General features: G+C 45.2%; 1 protein-coding gene across 1 annotated transcript in view; it reads left to right on the forward strand.

The window, feature by feature from the left end:
• Window positions 1-22522, forward strand: part of HAUS8 (HAUS augmin like complex subunit 8) — a 163062-nt gene that overhangs the window by 72196 nt on the left and 68344 nt on the right. Inside the window, exons 6-7 of the mRNA XM_073559837.1 lie at window positions 8137-8213; window positions 16719-16793. Of these exons, the coding sequence (XP_073415938.1) occupies window positions 8137-8213; window positions 16719-16793 (152 nt within the window). The remainder of the gene's footprint in view (window positions 1-8136; window positions 8214-16718; window positions 16794-22522) is intronic.

The raw sequence follows: 22522 nt of genomic DNA on the forward strand, positions 1-22522 counted from the left end.
GGGCAAAGATCTCTTCCAATACCTGGTTCCTATGCATCATAAGAAAAGGCCTGAAGATCCCCTTCATTTCCCAGCCAAAAGCAACGTTTGTCATTAATTACCCCTATCAGAAAGGCGATAGAAGAACAACTAGCCTTAGAATCAGAATTCCTGAGTCTGGTAGACAAGCAGGTCCTTTCCGAAGTCCCGAACATACAAGAGGGAACGGGGTTCTATTCCCCTGTCTTTCTGATAAAAAAAAAAAAAAACAGTTCAGTCATTCGGGACAATCATAAACCGCAGAGGCCTCAATCGGTGGATAAAAAATCAGACCTTCAAGATGGAATCAGTAGCTACAGCCATAAAGCTACTACACCAAGATTGTTTATGGCCGTAGTCTATTTAAAGGATGCATACTATCACATCCCCATCCATCCAGGTTATCAAAAATACTTGAGTGGCTCTCTATCCAGGGCATGCTCAGACATTTCCAGTTCCGGGCTCTTCCATTTGGCATATCCATAGCCCCAAGGGTCTTTACCAAAGTTGTAGCGGAGATGACGGCTTTCCTCCGAATTCACGACGTGGTCATAATACCCTATTTGGACGATTTTCTGATAGTGGGCAGCTCAGAAGACCACTGTACGGCACAGATGAGCCGGGTGACCGACATCCTACAGGAACTAGGGTGGATGATAAATTTCAAAAAGTTGAGACTACAGCCCCTAAAAAAACAGACCTTTCTAGGATTTATCCTGGATTCAGAGCAGCAAGTTTGTCTGCTACCGGTTACCAAGATAGAAAAGGTGGAGGTGGTGACCTTGGCTGCCCGAGACCAACCTCACATGACATTGAGGAACGCAATGTCTGTACTAGGTACCCTGAAGTCCTGTATTCCGGCGGTCAGGTGGGCTCAATTTCACACCCGACAGCTTCAGGGGGAGGTTCTATCAGCACAAAGATTGCTGAGAGGGCGTTTAGAAGGAAGACTGGAACTTTCCTTAGAGGTCAGAGACTCTCAACTGGTGGCTAGACAGGACAAACTTGGCTTCAGGAATGCCGTGGGACAGACAGACGACTGATATAATACTGATAGACGTGAGCTCATCGCGGTGGGGGGCACACCTAAGGGGTCACATAGCCCAGGGTTCCTGGAGGCCTCGAGAGATGGACGCATCTTCCAACCTGAGATAACTGTTGGCAGTGAACAAAGCCCTAAGTCACTTTATTCCCCTACTCAGGGGCCGCAATGTCCGGATCATGTCAGACAACAAAGTGACGGTGGCGTACATCAACCACCAAGGGGGTAAAAGATCACACTCCCTGATGGAGGCAGCGAGCGACATTTTTTACAGAGCGGAACAGCACCTACACCAGGGCCGGACTGGGACAAAAAAGCAGCCCTGCCACACAAACCCCACCAGCCCAGTAACTATAACACTCCTCACCCCGATCAGTGAATTTTTGCTATACTTTGTCGTCCCCTCATCACTCTCTTTAAGGAGTTATTTGAAGAGCCACATGTGAATGGCGCCACAGTGCGTATGATCGACCACAGCTCCATTTACATGGTGCTCTTCAAAGCTACGTTTCCCAGGATCATGGGGGTCCCAGCGGTCAGATCCACAACAAAGTCATCCCCTATCCCCACATAATGCTCCATACAGTATTATGGGCTCCATATATTACTGCATACAGTATAATGGACACCATATATTACTGCATACAGTATAATGGGCCCCATATATTACTTCATACAGCATAATGGGCCCCATATATTACTTCATACAGTGTAATGGGCCCCATATAATTCTTCTCACCATACCCCGCTACTCAGTCTCCTCAGTGTATTCTGATCCTCTGCACTGCTTGGCACAGGGACATCATTACTTTACGTATATAATTGTCCACTTGGACTGATAGTAATAGTGATTTGTTTGTACCCTGTTGTCTGGGGCTGGCCCACTTTATGTGGGTGCTCAGGGCATATGATTATACACCAGTAAAAAGTATGAGAGGCTCAAAGTGTCCAGTGCCACCTAGTTTCCTACCCCCCTTATTCTATTGGTACTGTGGGCACGCTGACTGGTACTGAGGAAAAGAAAGAAAGAAAAGGGAAAGAAAGAACAGAGAGAGAGGAAAAAAAGAAAGATTAGAGAGATTTAAAAAAACAGAGATAGAAAGAAAGATTCTATAAAGATACTATAGCAGCCCGGCTCCCACTGTAGTGCCCACCTGAGCCTCCCGATGCAGGACAAGGTGATCCTGCTGTCCGCGCTGTTGGAGGAGGACACGGTGTTGGATCTGAAGCATTCCCTAAAGTGCCTCCATGGTTCCGTCACAATCTCTTCCCAAAACTACCTAAATTCTTGTCAGCTTCTAGCACGTCACTTCTGGTGGAACGTCACATGCGAATTTTAAAGTGCTCCTCGGGGCTCCGCCGTGTACTCCTGTGTCCGCGTGAAAAGTAAGCTCCCAGCCGGGGTAGTATCTCTCTCAAAATAGGGACTGTCCCGCTGGGAGGTATGAATGCTCCCCACCATACACCTTATACACGTATGTCACCGCATACATCATACACACACAGTTCCGCTTTTTATGCCTTGTACACATGGCTCCGTTCTGTACACCTTGCACACACGGCTCAACTCAGTACACACATGGCTCCACTCCGTGAACCTCATACACATGCGGCTCTGCTCCGTACACCTTGTACGCACGTGGCCACGCTCTGTAAACCTTGTACACAAATGGCTCCACTCCATAAACCTTGTACACATGCGGTTCCGCTCAATACACCTTGCACACACGCAGCTCCGCTCCGTACACCTCACACACTCGCGGCTCCGCTCCGTACACCTCACACACTCGCGGCTCCGCTCCGTACACCTCATACACACACGGCTCCGCTCCGTACACCTCGCGCACACACACGGCTCTGATACATCCACCCTGTAAACCCTCCCTGACCCCACACACAAACTTCACCTCATCCAGGACGATGAGAACCAGCACAGACAGCAGAGTCCTGCATAAACCAAGGGCTGGTACTGGGGGAACATTATACTGTGTATGGGGGGATGGCGGTACTGGGGGAACATTATACTGTGTGGGGGATGGCAGTACTGGGGGAACATTATACTGTGTGGGGGATGGCAGTACTGTGGGATCATTATACTGTGTGGGCGATGGCAGTACTGTGGGAATATTATACTGTATGTGGGGGATGGCAGTACTGGGGGAATATTATACTGTATGTGGGGGATGGCAGTACTGTGGGAATATTATACTGTATGTGGGGGTGACGGTAGTGGGGAACATTATACTGCGTGTGGGGGATGGCGATACTGTGGGCACATTATACTGTGTGTGGGGACAGGAAAGGGACATTGTAATATGTGCTTCGTTACTTCCTGTTTTCCATACTTGGGTCACATTTATCTACCAGAGGAAAAGGAACAAAATGCTATGATTCTTAGAAAGTGACAACAAAAAAGCACCAAGATAGTCTCAGCTCTGAAAAGGTTACTGCCCCTAGTGCCCAGTAATTGGGAATCTCCAGCACCTACCTCCACCTGCAGAGCCGCACTCCACATAGAGAATAATGGAGCCTCCAGCAACGACCTCCACCCGCACTCCACATAGAGAATAATGGAGCCTCCAGCACCGACCTCCACATAGAGAATAATGGGGCCTCCAGCACCGACCTCCACATAGAGAATAATGGGGCCTCCAGCACCGACCTCCACATAGAGAATAATGGGGCCTCCAGCACCGACCTCCACATAGAGAATAATGGGGCCTCCAGCACCGACCTCCACATAGAGAATAATGGGGCCTCCAGCACCGACCTCCACATAGAGAATAATGGGGCCTCCAGCACCGACCTCCACATAGAGAATAATGGGGCCTCCAGCACCGACCTCCACATAGAGAATAATGGGGCCTCCAGCACCGACCTCCACATAGAGAATAATGGAGCCTCCAGCACCGACCTCCACATAGAGAATAATGGAGCCTCCAGCACAGACCTCCAACCGCAGAGCCGCACTCCACATAGAGAATAATGGAGCCTCCGACACAAACCTCCACATAGAGAATGAGGCCTCCAGCACCGACCTCCACCTGCTCTCCACATAGAGAATAATGGGGCCTCCAGCACCGACCTCCACCCGCAGAGCCCCACTCCACATAGAGAATAATGGAGCCTCCAGCACCGACCTCCACCCGCACTCCACATAGAGAATGGGGCCTCCAGCACCGACCTCCACCCACACTCCACATAGAGAATAATGGGGCCTCCAGCACCGACCTCCACCCGCAGAGCCCCACTCCACATAGAGAATAATGGAGCCTCCAGCACCGACCTCCACATAGAGAATAATGGAGCCTCCACCCGCACTCCACATAGAGAATAATGGAGCCTCCGGCACCGACCTCCACATAGAGAATAATGGGGCCTTCAGCACCAACCTCCACATAGAGAATAATGGAGCCTCCGGCACTGACCTCCACCCGCAGAGCCACAATCCACATACATGGCTGCTCTCAGTGCTCTGTGCTGTGCGCACAGGACCTGTGATGAGGTCACAGGAGGGGAGGAGACAGGGGTCACATGATCGGGGGCCCTGACGCCTTCCCACCTGGGATCTCATCACTTACAAGCCTTTGCACGCTACCAGCAGCACCAGCGTTCAGGCTAAATTGTAGGCGCTGCTGGTAGCAGAACACATAATGCCGCCCCTACGGACACTCACTGTCAGGTGGGGAGAAGATGGAGTGCGAAGCAGCAGGAATACTTCCGCGGGACTTTCGAGGACAAGCTGCTGGTGAGAGGTGAGCCGAGCGCACGATCCTTTCTCCATGTCGCAGCTTTGTGCGGCAACTGCTGTTTCTTCCCCCCCCCCCCCCCCCACAAGCAGTCTCCGGCTCCGCCCTCAAGAACGTCCGACGACGTGTAGCGTCACCGCGGCACGTTCTTAACCCCCTCGGGTGCCGCAGCGCTGCCTGCCGCCTTGCCAGCAAATTTAAAGGGCCGGCGGCAGGAAAAAAAAGAATGCGGCGGCGGGTCGGCCTATCTGGCAAGCGGCCCATAAGTGCAAGAAAATGGCTGTCCAGCGGGAAAATGCCCGGTTGGGTAAGTGGCCAATCCGGGCCTGACCTACACTCCTTAACAGCCTTGCATATAAAGGGGGCACAAAATATAGAGGCCGATTTGCTGAGCCGCAATACTCTGAGGCAAGGAGAATGGGCCCTAAATCGGTCAGTTTTTCAAATAACACCGCTTTGGGGGAAAACGGTGATGGACCTCTTTGCCAACAAAAACAGGCAAGTAGAGAGCTTTTGCTCACTGAACCCAAGAGAAGAACTATGGGCAGTGGACCCATTACAAATTCTGTGGGATTTCAGACTAGCCTATGCGTTTCCCCCCCCCCCCCCCCCAGTGGCCATGATCCCAACAGTAGTCAGGAAGATCAGGAACGATCAAGCCAGGGTAATCCGAATAGCCCCATTTTGGCCAAAAAGGCCCTGGTTCGCTCTGCTATGAATGATGTCCCTCTCAGATCCCTGGGTTCTGCCAGAAATCCCGGACCTACTAGCTCAAGGTCCAATATTCCACGATCAGGTCAAGGGATTCCATCTGACGGCGTGGAATTTGAGAGGTCGCTGCTAATGGATAGAGGGTTCTCTCCCGGGTTGGTGGCTACCCTGCTAAAGAGTAGGAAGCCGGTGACGACTAATATCTACGGCAGAACTTGGAATAAATTCCTGCAATTCCTAGGTAAGTCATTAGAACTAGAACCCCCGATTAGTGCCATCTTGGAATTTTTACAATCAGGATTGCAGCTGGGGTTAGCAGTAAACACACTTAAAGTTCAGGTATCTGCACTAGGTGCGCTCTATAACTGCAACTCGGCAGAAAATAGATTGGTAGCCAGATTTATTAAATCTTGCCATAGGTCTAGACCTATCCCAATACCTAGGATAGCCTTGTGGGATTTAAACCTGGTACTAGAGGACGTTACAAAAGAATATGAGCCCCTACAACAACTACCCATAAAATATCTTACCCTAAAAACGATCATTTTAGTAGCCCTTACATCAGCCCGCAGAGTAAGCGACTTGCAGGTTCTCTCAGTGAATCCACCCTATACACAAATTTTTCAGGACAGGGTGGTATTAAAAACAGACCCCGCTTATCTACCTAAGGTAGTATCAGATTTCCATCGAAGTCAGGAGATTATCCTTCTGTCCTTTTGAGAAAATCCAAAGAACCCAGGGGAGGAAAAATTCCATAATTTGGACGTTAAGAGAGCCCTGCTAGAATATATATCTGTCACTAGCCAGTGGAGGAGGTCCCAGTCCCTTTTTTGTAGCTTTTCAGGGTGCCAGGAAAGGCTATGGGGTTTCAAAGGGGACTATTACCAGATGGATTAGGGAGGCAATTAGTGTAGCCTTCTCAGCTAGTGGCATTCCGATTCCTGACTGCATCAAGGCTCATTCCACCAGAGCCGTGGCGACCTCCTGGGCTGAAAAGGCAGAGGTATCAATTGAACAAATTTGTAAGGCCACTACCTGGGCCTCACCTTCAACCTTCTTTAAGCACTATAGATTAAATCTATCCTCCTCTGCTGACTTAACCTTTTGTAGAAGGGTGCTACAAGCGGTGGTCCCTCCCTAAGGTGTTTCGAAGTCTCCAAAAATCTCTCAGGTGTGCTGTCATGGGTGAAGGGAAACCCACCATGGTTACTTACCGGTAGCCGGTTTTTCCAGAACCCATGACAGCACCTGTATATTCCCCCCCCCCCCCCCCCCCTTTTTCACTGTATGAGTGTGCCTGATTAGTAGGGTGCATTTGTGTGATGTGGTGTTGGATTAACATGTAACTAACCGGGAAGTCGTCTTATGCTCTGTAACTAACTGAAGCGGTGGAGAGGTGCAGCCCCTTATCTCTCAATAGGTTCCTGTCCTGGCGGGGCGGATCCCTCTCTCAGGTGTGCTGTCATGGGTTCCGGAAAAACTGTCTACCGGTAAGTATCCATTGTGGTTTCTGTACCCATGAAATCGGAAATATCGCTGATCTAAATTTAAAGGGACTCTGTAAACCCCCCCGCTTCCCCCATGTTTGATTATGATCGATTTTCTTCTTAGGCTAGTTTCACACTAGCGTTTTGGAGCACAGCGACGGCCTGCGCACGGCCGCCGCTAAGCCCCGCCCCCTGCCGCGCCTCCGCCGGTAGCTCCGCCTACCGGCGCATGACTCTGCATGCGTCCTGCGTCCCCTATCTTTATCACTGGGGGCGCAGGCCGTGCGCAGTATGCGTTTGGCGGCGCATGCGCCTTTTTGACGGTGCGCCGGCGCAACCAAACTGCAGCAGGTTGCGTTTGGCGCAGGTCGGCGCACCGTCAAAAGGACGCATGCGCCGCCAAACGCATACTGCGCACGGCCTGCGCCCCCAGTGATAAAGATAAAGGACGCATGCAGCGTCATGCGCCGGTAGGCGGAGCTACCGGCGGAGGCGCAGCAGGGGGCGGGGCTTAGCGGCGGCCGTGCGCATGCCATCGCTGCGCTCCAAAATGCTAGTGTGAAACTAGCCTAAGTTGTGTGTTTTGGAAAGTCTCCAGACAGAAGCTCCATGGGGAGTTAAGGCCCCTTTACATTTAGCGATGCACCAGCAATCCCGACCACGATACGACCCGGTCAGGATCGCTGGTGCATCGCTAAATGGTCGCTAGTGAGCTGCCAAACAGGCAGATCTCACTAGCGATGCAGCGGCGGTCGTACTTACCTTTCAGACGCGGCGAGGGTGTCAGTCTTCCACCTGCGTCCATGGCTCGCTCGTCGGCGCCAGCAGGAAGCGGACGACGAGAAATGGACCAGGCTGATCTCGTGCGATAGCCAGCGGGGGGGGAGCCGGTCTGAGGCAAGTATCACATGTAGCGATATCGCTGCTGCGTCACAAAATCTGTGACGCTATCGTGATGTATAAAGCCCCCTTTAGACTTGAGGTATTTTGAGCGGGCACAAAAAAAAACTAAGCCCAAATATGGTTAAGGCAGGTTCTAACAATTAAATTTTATAGATGATGTAATAAATGTTGCGTCTAGAGCCATGACTAAAGCTGTCTTAATGTTTGTTTTTTTTCTGCATTTCAGATAAAACCTTGCAAAAAGGGTCCCCAAAACCCCTATCTGCAGCAGAACCAAGAAAACCTAAGAAAGAGGCAACCTATGTAAGATTTTTGTATAGCAAATGAATGGAAACACTATTGAAAGTGACTCTCTGGTGGCCAATCTTCATTCACTATTTGTAGTGTTCTGCCTCCATTTACTACTTACATCCAGCTACCACCAGTGTTGAAAACCACTATTTGGTGGGCATGTCAGGAGTTTCTCAATCAAAAATGGTAATTACAGCCCTCCTGTGGATGATGCCAAAGTACGATCCTATCCCATGTAAATCTTCTAGAAAACTTGGCACTCAGGTAAATGTTGTAAGCAGATAATATTATTTCTCTGTCCCCCATGACAGCACCACTGAGAGCGGGGCTCCACCCTTCAGGGACAGGGAACCTACAGATAAAGTGCGGTACCTGTCCCCTGCATCAGTTGGTTTCCTGTCCCTGACAGGGAACCTTCAGTTTCTGCGGTACCGGAGAAGATTGCAGGATGAAGATCCAGGGCCGGCCAGTCAGGATTCTGGCAGTGGGGAGGCCCCTGCTGGTGCGGTGCCTGAGGCCACCCCCGCTGGGACCAAGGGGTCTTGCAGGGTGGGTGGGAAGCGCGGCTTCCGCTCCGGAAGTAAAGTGGGACTTCCAGGTTCCCGGCTGGCACATGCGCAGCAGAGGTGCTTCCCGGTGATGCGGCCGCAGGGGGAGGGGCGGACTGGAAGTGAGCGCAGGACCCTGGACAGTAAATTCAAAAAGGGGAAAATGTGCAGACACACCTGCTGCATGCAATCCCTGTGAATCATGGAGGACAGCGACCACCATCAGCAGCAACAAAAGTCCCAGGATAAGAAACTCCCTTCTGCAGACAAGAGATGTGGACGGTCCAGCAGCCACTCTATGCAGCGCAGCAGAGATTCTCTCACAATGGACAAGACACCATCTCTAAGAAGCCCTTTATTAGATCCTACGCCTCCTCCAGAACCCGTACCCGCTGCTGCGTCTGATGGGTGAGTGATCTTCGTGTAAGTTCACTGTTGTAATTGGGGTTTCCTTCTCTACCTTTTTAGGGAAGGAAGAGATTGGGAAAGATGAAGCACAGATGCTGCCCCATGTTCGACAAAGCATTACCTGCATCTTGGGATAAGAAGCTTTGTCCCTCTTGCATGGAACAAGCACTATGTGAGGAAACCCCAGACTTCGCCTCCGAAATGAGATTCGTAATTAAAACTGAAGTCGAAAGTGCCTTTAAGTCCCTCAAACGGGGATAAGGTTAGGGGGAGGGAAAGCATTGTATGCTCCCAGTCGGATTTGTCTAGCTCTGGTGTATCAGACTCCTCTAGCTCTGGTGTATCAGACTCCTCATCTTCGGATAACGAAAAGGTGGTGACGTCGCTGCTTTCCCTTAGACGAAGTAGATACCCTGGTAAAAGCAGTAAAATCTACCATGGGGGTAATAGACCATCTCCCTGACCAAACGGGGCAGAACATTGTTTTGGGTGTTAGGCCTGAAGACACGTAAAGTTTTTTTCCCCTAAACGAAACCATCCAGGCCCTAATTAAGGAGTGGGAGATTCCAGACAGGAAAAACTCGTCGGTAATTTCCCTTAAAAGCAAATACTCCTTCGAGGATGAGGCATTGACATCATGGGATAAAGCCCCAAAGCTTGATGTCGCAGTGGCCAAGGCCTCTAAGAAATTTGCCCTCCCCTTTGAGGACATGGGAACATTGAAAGACCCCCTGGACAAGAAAGCTGACACCTTCCTTAAAAGGGCTTGGGAATCAGCTGGGGGAAACCTTAGACCTGCCATAGCGGCTATCTGTGCCTCCAGATCCCTTATGATATGGGTGGATCAGTTAAACAGCTGTGGGACGGGGTGCCAGGGACAAAGTACTGGAATCCATTCCCTTCATTCATGGTGCAGTGGTTTTCTTGGCAGACTCAACAGCTGATTCAGTCAGGTTAACTTCAGGTCTGCGGCTCTCTTGAATGCGTCCCGTGGAGAACTTTGATTCAAGTGCTGGCCGGGAGACTTGCAGACTAAACTTAAACTATGCTCAATCCTGTGTGACACTTGAGCATTCTTCCAGAGATGAAAAAGTCCTCAGTGAACTTTTTTCCTGTGTGGGGGGGAAGATTATCCCATTTCCTTCCGGCTTAGGAGAAAATCTCGGAACAGCCCCTGGATACCGAATCTGGTCAGGATAGGCGTTCAGATATACTTCCACTCTTTACCCCCCCAGAACTTTGTCATAACTCCCCGGAGATCCTCCCCACAGGAACAAATGGCCCTGGAATACGAGGTTATGGACTTCAGGAAGTCCCTTCCCAGGAAAAGAGGAAGGGATTCTACTCCCCATTATTCCTGGTGACCAAACCGGATGGGTTCTATCGGACAATCATAAACTTACGGAGACTAAATGGATATGCGAGTACAGAAATGCAAGATGGAATCAATAAAATCGACCATCAAAGTTCTGTTTCCAAATTGTTTCATGAGTTTTCTGGATCTTGGCGATGCGTACAATCATGTCCCCATTCAGAGAATCCTAGAGATTTGAGGCTAGCTGTTTCCATAACATTATCTGTAGGTTATCTGTCCCTTCTCTTTGTGGTGCTGTCATGAGCTCTGAGAAATCCCGTTATCGGTAAGTAACTGTCTTTTGTGCAGGCAATACAAAAACCTTTCAGTCATACAAAGACCTTCATAAATCCGACAGATTGCAGTCTGCACAGGGTTAGAGGCAGAAACAAACGCTCAGGATATGCAGCACATGCTTCAGCAGTGTGTGCTGCTGATCCTAAGCGTTTATTGCCTGTAACCCTGCGCACACTGCAATCTATCAGACTGATGAAGGTCTTTGTAGGACCGAAACGTTTTTGTTATTGGATTGCCGGCACAAAATAAAATGATCTGCTTACAACATTTACCTGAGTGCCAAGTTTCTACAAGAGAAGGCTGGTAGTGCAATAAGAGACTGTGCTGCTGTGGTAGAATTCAAGGTATCTTTATTGCCAACGCGTTTCCTGACCCAGCCCCAGCTCACTTCATCAGGGCATGTTACAGAAGTTCATTGCAGGGGTATATATACACATAAAAAAAAAGAAAAAAATGGGGGAGGCGCCAAGAATAGTGAGGTGACACGTCAGCATGGATACATATACATGAATCATACAAAACAATAAAACTTTATTACAACCATATTAAAAACGATGTTTAAAATGCCATAAAAAGAGTGTTGGTATAAAAAACGTGATTAAAAAATAAAGACACGGGGGGGGGGGGGGGGATCACGGGGTAAAAGATTAAAAAATGGCTCTCGAGTCCTGGGGTGGATTAGAACTTGCCTCAGAGGATATAACTCATGGTATCAGTCCACTATGCTACATATGAAGCTGGAAAGTAAGGAGAAAATGGTTAAAATCATGTGTAAATGGCTAGTCTCAAATATCTGTATAAAATGATGCCTTTATTAAAAGTCTCATTGGTGATAAAATTTTGTTCAAAGACCCCCATAAAAAGATTTGCATACGCAGGTGCTACTCGTGATCCCATAGCGGTCCCACGTGTCTGGTGATAAAATTCCCCCAGAAAAGTAAAAAAGTTATTATGCAAAATAAAATCCATCCCTTTGTAGGTTCCTTTTATCAGACATTCGTTGCACAAAAATCTTTTATCTACAAAGGGATGGATTTTATTTTGCATAATAAAATTACCCCAGAAAAGTAAAGTTATCACCAGACACGTGGGACCGCTATGGGATCACGAGTCGCACCTACGTATGCAAATCTTTTTATGGGGGTCTTTGAACAAAATTTTATCACCAATGAGACTTTTAATAAAGGCATCATTTTATACAGAAGATACATTGATGACCTGTTCTTAATCTGGGACAATGACGTTTTAGATGTGGGTGCTCTTATTTGTTGCATCCAGAATAATCCATGGGGCTTGACCTTTACCCCACATGTTAATAATCAATCCATGGATTTTGTAGACATCACATTTTTCATCAGGAATTCCAAGATTTGCAGTAAAACGTTTTTTAAAGAGGTGGATTCTAATAGTTATGTACATTTTAAGAGTGGACACTACAAAAAAATGGCTTTTTAATATTCCTCACAATCAGTTCCAAAGGATAAGAAAGAACTGCACTAATGATGAGGATTTTAACACACAATCCGAGGTCCTGAGGGAAAGGTTCCTTGCTCAGAGGTATCCCAAAAAACTCATTAGTTCTACATGTGATAATGTTTTTAAAAATTTTAACCAGAATATTCTCCTCAGCAAATCTCTGACTAAACAAAAGAAAGATGATGCTGAACCTCTTTAGAACAAATTTTATTACAACATTCAGTTCACAACAGAACATGATAAGAGATGTTCTAAATAGTTTATGGCCCATCATTAAGAAGGACCCCATACTTAATGGGGTCCTTCCAGACAAACCTGCTATCACCTTCCGAAAGGCCAGGTCATTAAAGAATATTCTGGATCCAAGTAGACTTCTACCCCAGAAGCCTACTACCCATACCATTTCATCACCAGGGATTTATAAGTGTCACCGTCCTAATTGTGCTTGCTGTCATACCATTTCATACTACACGTCTGTGTTTGTCCACCCCATTACACTTGAAAAATTTCCCCTCAAATTTCACCTCACTTGTCATTCCTCTCATGTTATATCTCATTTCCTGTCCGTGTCCCAGATTGTATGTAGGTCGCACTACACAAGCACTACATTGTCGCATGAATTCACACCGTCACAATATCAAAATAGGCTTCCAAAAACATGGACTTTCACGACACTTTGACACCACACACTCCAGAGATTTCAGCAAAGCCACCATTTATCCCATTGATCACATACCAGACCACATCCCCAATAGGTTTCAATCACTATTCAGAAAGGAAGTTTTTTGGATCTATAAACTCAAATCTATTGAGCCCAATGGTCTTAATATCATCAATGATGTTTTTTATAGATTTTATTTTGACCCTGTGTTTTAATATCTTATCCTTTTAATTCCTTTATATCATCATCTTCGTTTTTTAAAGAAAAAAATTTTCATGCATTTTTTTTACCCATGAATTTTTTTACTTTTTTTATATATTTTTTTTTAATTTTTTTTTTTTTTTTTTTTTTTTTTTTTTTTTGTCGTCTTAACACTCAATTTTTAACCATTTTTATATCCCCTATTCCAGAGAGTTTCTTCTTGTTGTTCTCTTCTCTCCACCTAGAAAAAAAAGATATTTCATACTAGCCATTTACACATGATTTTAACCATTTTCTCCTTACTTTCCAGTTTCACATGTAGCATAGTGGACTAATACCATGAGTTATATCCTCTGAGGCAAGTTCTAATCCACCCCAGGACTTGAGAGCCATTTTTTAATCTTTTACCTCGTGATTCAACCCCCCCCCCGTCTTTTTATTTTTTAATCACGTTTTTTATACCAACAATCTTTTTATGGCATTTTAAACATCGTTTTTAATATGGTTGTAATAAAGTTTTATTGTTTTGTATGATTCATGTATATGTATCCATGTTGACGTGTCACCTCACTATTCTTGGCTCCTCCCCCCCTTTTTTTTTTTTTATGTGTATATATAGCCCTGCAATGAACTTCTGTAACATGCCCTGATGAAGTGAGCTGGGACTGGCTCAGGAAACGCGTTGGCAATAAAGATACCTTGAATTCTACCACAGCAGCGCAGTCTCTTATTGCACTACCAGCCTTCTCTTTGTACCAAGTCCTTGGACCTCGTGCAGACTGCTGCAGCTGTTTTATGCGATTATAGGTGTTGTGACTCTCACAACCCTATCAGGTGAGCCTAACACTTGCTGTGCACTCATCTACTTTCCATACAGACCTACGCATTGGAAGCGCCCTTTCTCCCCCTTTTCTTTTCAAGTTTCTACAAAGACAAAGATTCTTGACTCCTAAAATTTTTCACACTCCAACTTCCAATTAGTAATGACAAACTCAATTCAGACATTTTTATCCAAGGGCCCGAGAGTTGCATGGATGCATCTAGCATACAGGAGAGATAGAAAGTCAGTTATCACCACTAGAATATCTTGGTTATCATTGTTTTTTGTTTGTTTTTTTTCAATTGAATCCTTAGGTTTATTGAGATACCGTATATACTCGTGTATAAGCCGACCCCCCCCTAATTTTGCCACAAAAAACTGGGAAAAAGTATTCACTTGTGTATAAGTTTAGGGTGGAAAATGCAGCAGCTACTGGCAAATTTCAAAACTAAAAATAGGTACCAATAAAAGTAAAATTGAGACATCAGTAGGTTAAATGTTTTTGAATATCCATATTGAATCAGGAGCCCCTTATAATGCTCCATACAGAATACGCCCCATATAATGCTGCACAAAGCTTAATAATGGCCCCATAAGATGCTCCATAGAATAATATTCCCCATATAATGCTCCATAAAGGTTATGGCCCCATAAGATGCTCCATAGATTGTGCCCCCATAAAATGCCCCATAGACTATGCCTCCATATGCTGCCTCATAGACTATGCCCCCATATGCTGCCCCATGTGACTCTTCCCCCATATGCTGCCCCATAGAATATGCCCCCATATGCTGCCCCATAGAATATGCTCCACAGAGTATGCCCCCATGTGCTGCCCCACAGAGTATGCCCCCATGTGCTGCCCCACAGAGTATGCCCCCATGTGCTGCCCCACAGAGTATGCCCCCATGTGCAACTGCTGCAAAAAAATAAAATGCCATACTCTCCTCTCCTGCTTAGGACCCGACACCTGTGATATTCACCTGTCTGGGGTCCATCGCTGCTCACCACTGTCTGAGCGTCCTCTGTCAGTGACTGTTCAGCCAGCAGAGGGCACGGCACGCACTACCAACGTCACCGCGCCCCTGCTGGCTAAACATCACGGTCACAGGAAGCAGCAGACGGCGGTGAGCAGCGTGGGAACGAGGACAGGTGAATATCGCTATACTCGCCTGTCCTGGCACTCTCTGCAGCCTCGCTTCTCCACTGTCTCCCTTCCTGCCTTCTGTGGTGATACTGCTCATCATTACCACTCATGAATATGCACATATTCATGAGTTTAATGAGCGGTTCCACGTGACCGCTGAAGGTAGGAAGTGAGACAGTGGAGAAGCGAGGGGGCTGCAGTGAGTGCCAGAACAGGTGAGTATGATCTGTGACACCCCCCTCCTTTGCCGACCCCCAGGTATATGACTCATGTATAAGTCAAGAGGGGGACTTTCAGCCCAAAAAGTCGGCTGAAAATCTCGACGTATACACAAGTCATATACGGTACATAATTAACTTTTCTAAATTCCCATGAAAATGTTTTGATTATAGATTAACTATGGATAATGTTTTATCCTGGAGTTGGTAGACTTCTACTTCTATGTAGTAGTTATTTGAGTTCTATGTAGTATTTGTTAGAATCTACATGCAGTCATTCAGTCTTTCTGATAAAATAAGAGCAAATCTATAATTTAGGCCTATTCGGGAGATTTGATAGGTGTTTCATTCTTTGTTGCCCATAGGAATTAAACAGAGCACAGGTTTTGTTTCTTATATTACACTTGAAAATAGTGTTGGCTAAGGGTGACTGTTTTTCGTTTAAGGTTTTTATAAAGCAGCCCTATCCTCTTCATAATATAATAATTTTGATTCTAGGAAACCATTGATCACCCCTTCTATGCAAGACTGACTTGACTCAATGAGAATTTATACACTTGTAGTATTCTATAACCTAGCTATAGTGTGTTTCACCTCTAGCTACACAACACTACACATTTTGTATGTTGACAATGTGGTGTTTTGAGAAGGGTATGTTAAAATGGGACAGATACTGTGGATTTTCATTATAAACGAAATTATCCACGCACTGCACAAAAATATAATTTGGATATTGGCCTGTGGTGCAGATTTACATCCACTGAATATCAGTTTATGCTGCTCTACAGCCGGTGATTGGCTGCTGCAGTCAGTGTCCTGTGTATGTACATAATTTCTGCAGCGGGATAATGAAAGCAGTCAGTGAGGCATTTTAAAACCGCTCCAAATGGTAGATAAAAATCAACAATCTTCTTGACTGTTTGCAGAAGCTGTAAACTTATGATCCAGCAAAGTTTTTTCAGTAGTGTCCTCCATCTGTAGAATCTCTAGTAGAATCAACCTGGCTGCATTCAACACCTAAGTAGGAAGGGTATAGTTATCGTATGATATCCTAATTCATAAGCTGGTTCTTTTACATATCCTTATGGAAATTGACACTTGGAGGTGGTAATCCAAAGTACAGGGGAGAAATGCACACAAAATTACTGATGTGGAAGCACAATGGATCGTGTCAGGAGACACTGGTTGTGAGGATAAGGAAGATTGGAGCCGGGTGATTAATACAGGATGTCTGTATACTCCTTTCGCCCCTCCCTTACCCTCCACAACCGCTTTGCTATTGTTCCTCTATGCCATGATGCTGATGAAAGTATGATGCAACTGTTGTGAATTTCACTTGCTTTTCTGTTTGACTTTTTTTTTTTTTTCTTTTTACTATCTGCATTAGACCAACATCAATCCTGAGGAAATTATAGAAATGTATGAATCGCAGACCTTGTTGTTTACATTTCTAACTGTGAAGGTAAGCCACTTAGGCTACCGTAATTTCTCTTTTGTTATCAATTCTAGCCTGCCTGCATATCTTTTTAAGTAACATCTCAACATTTGGTCGCAAACCAGTCACTTTTATAATGGCAACATTACTGCAACATCATTGGGCTATAGTGAAAAAATTATATAATCTGTTATATAACATTGGTGTCCAAAGGAGATTCAAAAAATTTGATCCAGAGGTATATTTTTTTTTATTTATGCGTGCATATATAGCACCATCATAATCCAGTGCTTTACTGTCCCCACTTGTGCTCACAATCTAAATTCCAGTATGTCTTTTTGTTTGTGGATATCTGAGTACTCCCAAAAAAATCCACGCAATCACAGGGAGAACACAACCTCCTTGCAGATATTGTCCTTCGTGGAATTAGAACCTAGGGCTCCAGAGGTGCAACAACCATTAAGCCTGTACTACCCCATATGGCTCAAACGGCATTAAGGGTTTTTAAAATGTAAGTAAAGGTATATCCTGGAGAAGATCCACTCACTGGGGTCTCAAAAACTCTTCTAAGCATCCTGAGTGGGGAAACGGAGTTCAGAGGACAAGTGGGAAAAGTTGCAGTGGCCATCTTTATGCTTGTGCTCAGTGCAGCTCTGAGGAGAAGAGTGTAGCCTCCCACAGGAATACAGCTGCATGAAGATCTAACAAACACAAAGCTGAGCCTTCACCTGCTTTGATTTTCTCTGGACTGCTGCCTGTTGGAGGGTGTCTGGTCTCCCAGATTGGAGAGAGGTGTGGAAGCTCCCTGGGTCCTAGCATTGTCTGCTGTCCAGGCTTGAGGTCTCCTGCCGTATTGGGGAAGGTAAAGGAGGGAGGACGGCTGTTGCTGCCGGGAGCTATCTGGCGCTGAAATCTCCCAGACTGAATTTTAAATCCGTTATCAACACACAGGGGAGACTCCACTTAGCTCCATTTTCTGTCTGAGCACACTAACAAACTTTATTGAATGTTTTAACATGCACACACACCTGACCTATCACACACCTAGGTCTGTACTGCAGCTCTCCCTCCTCAAATACATCCGTTACTTAAGAGAGATCACTCACCTGACTTAACCCCCCTCGATCCTCACTTATAACCTGGCTGAACTGACTGCATTTTGTATTTAACCCATTTACACCCGAGGGTGGTTTGCATGTTAATGACTGGGCCAATTTTTACAATTCTGACCACTGTCCCTTTATGAGGTAATAACTCTGAAACGCTTCAATGTATCCCAATGAGTGACATTGTTTTCTCGTAACATATTGTACTTCATGATAGTGGTAAAATGTCTTTGATACGACTTGCGTTTATTTGTGAAAAAAAAAATAGAAATTTTGGCAAAAATTTTGAAAATTTTGCAACTTTGAATCTTCATGCCTTTTAAATGAGAGTATTTCACACAAAATACATAAGTAATCCCACATGTCTACTTTACATCAGCACAATTTTGGAACCAACATTTATTTTTGTTAGGAAGTTATAAGGGTTAAAAGTTGTTGTGCAATTTATCCGGAGTACCCTGATACCCCATATGTGTGGGTAAACCACTGTTTGGGCGCATGGCAGAGCTCGGAAGGGAAGGAGCGCCGTTTGACTTTCAACGCAAAATTGGCTGGAATTGAGATCGGATGCCATGTCTTGTTTGGAGAGCCCCTGATATGCCTAAACAGTGGAAACCCCCCCCCACAAGTGACACCTTTTGGAAACTAGACCATCAAGGAACTTATCTAGATGTGTGGTGAGCACTTTGAACCCCCAATTGCTTGACAGAAGTTTATAATGCAGAGCTGTAAAATTAAAAAATCATATTTTTTCCACAAAATGATCTTTTCACCCCCAATTTTTTTTATTTCACCAAGGGTAACAGGAGTAATTGGACCCCCAAAAGTTTGGACCCCAATTTCTTGAGTACGCCGATACCTCATATGTAAAGGAATATTACTTTTGAGGCTGGGAATGAAGCCTCAGTGACTGGAGGTAACATCTATGACGTCACCCCCGGTCGCTGACTCTGCGTTCCTAGCAGCTCTTTCACCAGTGGTTCTCAGCCTGGACGGTCACATCTTGGCACCATCCAGGTTGAAAGGTAATAATCCACCAGACATGGATTTTGGCGTGGGACAGAATGACACAGGTATGTTATTGTTTTTTTTTTTTTTTTCTTAATTTTATTACAGGAGAACGCCCTAGAGCCACAAGCCTTCTTGTTGAAGTAGGTGTTTTGTCAAATCTAGACAATATTTTCCTGATGATTAAATAACAGAAAGATTCCATGTGATTAAACGATCCGAAAAGATTTGTTTTAGTCCAAACAAATGTTGGGAAATTTTCTTGAGTGCTCCTGCTAGATATCCTGATTTTAGCAGTCAGCTATACTTTTCTTTAGACGTTTTTCTTTTCCTCATTTTTTCCTTTTGCAGTTTTTTCTGGAATAGGCGCTTGAGTATTAGTGTGTCTGTCTGTTTTTAAATAAAAAAGTAAAACTGTGTGTGGTTGGATTTCTAATAAAGGACTTTATTCTGGCTGTGTCTTTATTTAACATATAGCTGTAGGAGTAGTAATGGATAGGTGGCTTGTAGACTCTTCTCCATTACTAAGCTGTGGGCTTGATGTCACCTGACAATACAAAGGTGACATCAACCCCACTTGCCACCTCTACAGGGCAAGTGGGAAGAGCCGGGCAAAGCGCCGGAAATGGCGCATCTAATAGACGTGCCTTTTCTGGGCAGTTGCGCTATTTAGAGGCTGGGGGGCCTATATCAGTGGCCCCTTAACAGCCTGAGAATACCAGCCCCCCCCCCCCAACAGTGAGCTTTAGCAAGGCTGGTTGTCAAAAGTGGGGGGACCCCATGCGTTTTTTTTTTTTTAATTACATTTTTTTTTTAAACAGCGTGGCGACCCCTCTATTCTTGATAATCAACCTTGCTGAATGACAGCTGAGGGCTGCAGCCCCCAGCTGTGAGTTTTGCCTGGCTGGTTATAGAAAATACAGGGGAACCCACGTCGGTTTTTTCATTTATTTATTGTGCAGGCGGCAGCTGATGAATGCCCCCATGAGCCATTCCTGCTGTCAGTTATTAGCAGCAGGGGTAGGCTGGTGGAAGTAATAGACCCATCATCAGCCGCCGCCTGCGGTCTCTTTTATCACTTAAATGTAACTCTCATCATTCTCTCCAGCTCGTGCCGATCACCTGCAGAGCAGGGGAGAAAGATGAGTGAATGGTTCAGCATCCAGTGCCGGGGAACAGCGCTTACTGTAACACTTTTTTCCCTGGCGCCTGTCTGTGTGGTACTGATGCGGCCCATGCATGCCACTCGTGTGCCGCAAGTATTAGACACTGACCTCTCTCCGGTACCGGAAATATCAAGACCTGTGAAAGAGGCCTTGTAGTGGGTTTTTGTTTGGCTGATGTCACACACTAAATACTAGCAAAAAGGCAGAGATGCTTACCTGCCCAGGCTTCCAAACAAATGCACTATCAGGATGCAGTGGACCCATGTAGTTAAGATGGCGGCAACACAGATGCAGAAATACTGATAAGCCAACCACTCACAACCTACCAATCCCAATGGAGGGCATGGTATAATACTGCACAAAAAAGTCTTGTGGCGCTATTCACACAATGGAAATGCACAGCCTCCAGGTTAACAGCCTATTAGTGATGCCCTTCTATTAGATCAGGGGGGCTGCCAGCGCTATCCAAATTCATCCCATGTGAACAGACACCATAGTTTACAAGTTCAAATGGGCCCAACTGCTGTCACACACTAAAAGATGCTTTTTATTGCAAAAAAAAAAAAGTTTTTACATCACATTTGGAGAGCTATAATTTTTCCATATTTTGGCCCACAGTCATATTAGGTCTTGTTTTTTTTTTTTGCGGGATGAGCTGATCCCAACTGTAATGTATAATGATTTGACCTGTCTCTTTAAGAAAGGAAATCTTGTGACTGGAAGGTTATAGACAGGAAGTGGGTTGGTGGAGTTTCAGTTTAACCTGATGAGGGAAATGTGATGCTGTGTGCTGGAGGAAGAACGAGAAGAATAAAGTACAGTTAGTGTTCTCTTGAATTCCTTATATCGTGTGGACATTACACCAACCATAGCCACAACCCTAACCTTAGCCCCAACCATAACAGAAAAATGGAAATACATTTTATTTTTTTAGCTAACTAAGTGGGTGATAATGGGAGGTTTGATTTACTATTTTTTTTATTTTGATCACTGATAGGGTCTATCACAGTGATCAAAATGAACCAATAGGAAAAATGTCCTATTGTTGCAGGGTGCCGGCCAGCAGATCTCGGCGGGCGCACTGCGCATGCACCCGCCATTTTCTCACGGAAGAAGACCACCGGAGGACTTCATGAGGAGGGGGGGGGGGGGGGTTTGCAGGGACAACTGAGATACTGGGGGGGGATCGTGGGACCCCATTTCTCCATGAAGAGCTGTAAAAGCTGGTTGTGCAAATAATAATGGTACACTGTCCCTCACAACAAGCTCAACGAGCTGTCTTTTAAACACATCTACTGTCATTGTTACATTAGCTTTGTCACTTACAAAATATCTTGTAACTGATGTTTGAGATGCTCTTTCCTCCTCCTTTGCCTGGCAGGAAGTGCTGGTTTCTTGGTGCTTGCTGTGATCTTTTTTAATCACAGCTTTGTAATCTTCTGGGTGGCAGTGTTGTAAATGTCTTTTTAGATTGGAAGGAACAGTATGCACTGATTTTGGCATCACAGCATTTGTTTTCACCTGGGTCACTTATACACTGACACACAATGTGTTTTTTTTTTTTTTTTTTTTGTTTTTTTTTATCTTGAGTCACTGTGAAATACTCATAAAGCTGACTTCATAAGATGCTTCTTAGACATTTTGTAGTTATGTAAATTTGCTCTCAAAATTTTGTCAAAAAAATAAGGTATATTGTAATTCTTGCAACAATAGGGAATCGTGCACTGTATAATTTAGGATAGAAATAAAACAATCTTTGCATAAATCAATAGGACAGATAAGTATAAAGTTTGAAAGTTCAGAGTAAAGCTAACATTTTACAATGTCAGGCTTGTCTCAGGGGTACAGCTCACTAAATGCTTCACATCATATTTCTTCACAGTCTGTGAGGAGGGAGCGAGCATATTTGTGCTGAATCATATTCCAGAACACACATACAAATATATGTCCTCATTGATCCTGTTACTGTGTTTCTGAAATTGAGATGTTAGAAAAGTTTTTCCCCTTATATTCTATGTATAGTGTGTGTATATAAGTCATCAGAGCAGCTACTTTCTCCAAACATGAGCTAAGAGGAAAAACATGCTAAAACATCAAGCATACAGAGACAAAATATACTGGACTATTGATTTATGGATAGTTTTTTTGAAAGTTTAGATATGCTTTAAGAAGTACCTACCTTAATCCTGCTTTCCTGTTCACTCCATAAGTTCTGAGATGAATGCAGGCATTCCTTCCCTGTGTGATTATTTTATCCCTTTATCTGTAGAGGAGGAGCTTCACTACTTATGAACATAAACTGCATCTCCGCTAAAAGTCTAGACCTTAGATCAGGAATAGGACAGACATTTATATATATATTTATTATATATTTTAGGAGTCGGTCCATTTTATACCAACTCCGACTTTTATACCGACAAAAAGTGGAATAACACGTGATCAAAGAGACAGATATAAATAAGCATGGTACCGTTGA

Source organism: Dendrobates tinctorius, unplaced genomic scaffold (genome assembly GCF_039654945.1).
Source record: "Dendrobates tinctorius isolate UK_male_01 unplaced genomic scaffold, ASM3965494v1 ptg000276l, whole genome shotgun sequence".
Taxonomy (NCBI): domain Eukaryota; kingdom Metazoa; phylum Chordata; class Amphibia; order Anura; family Dendrobatidae; genus Dendrobates; species Dendrobates tinctorius.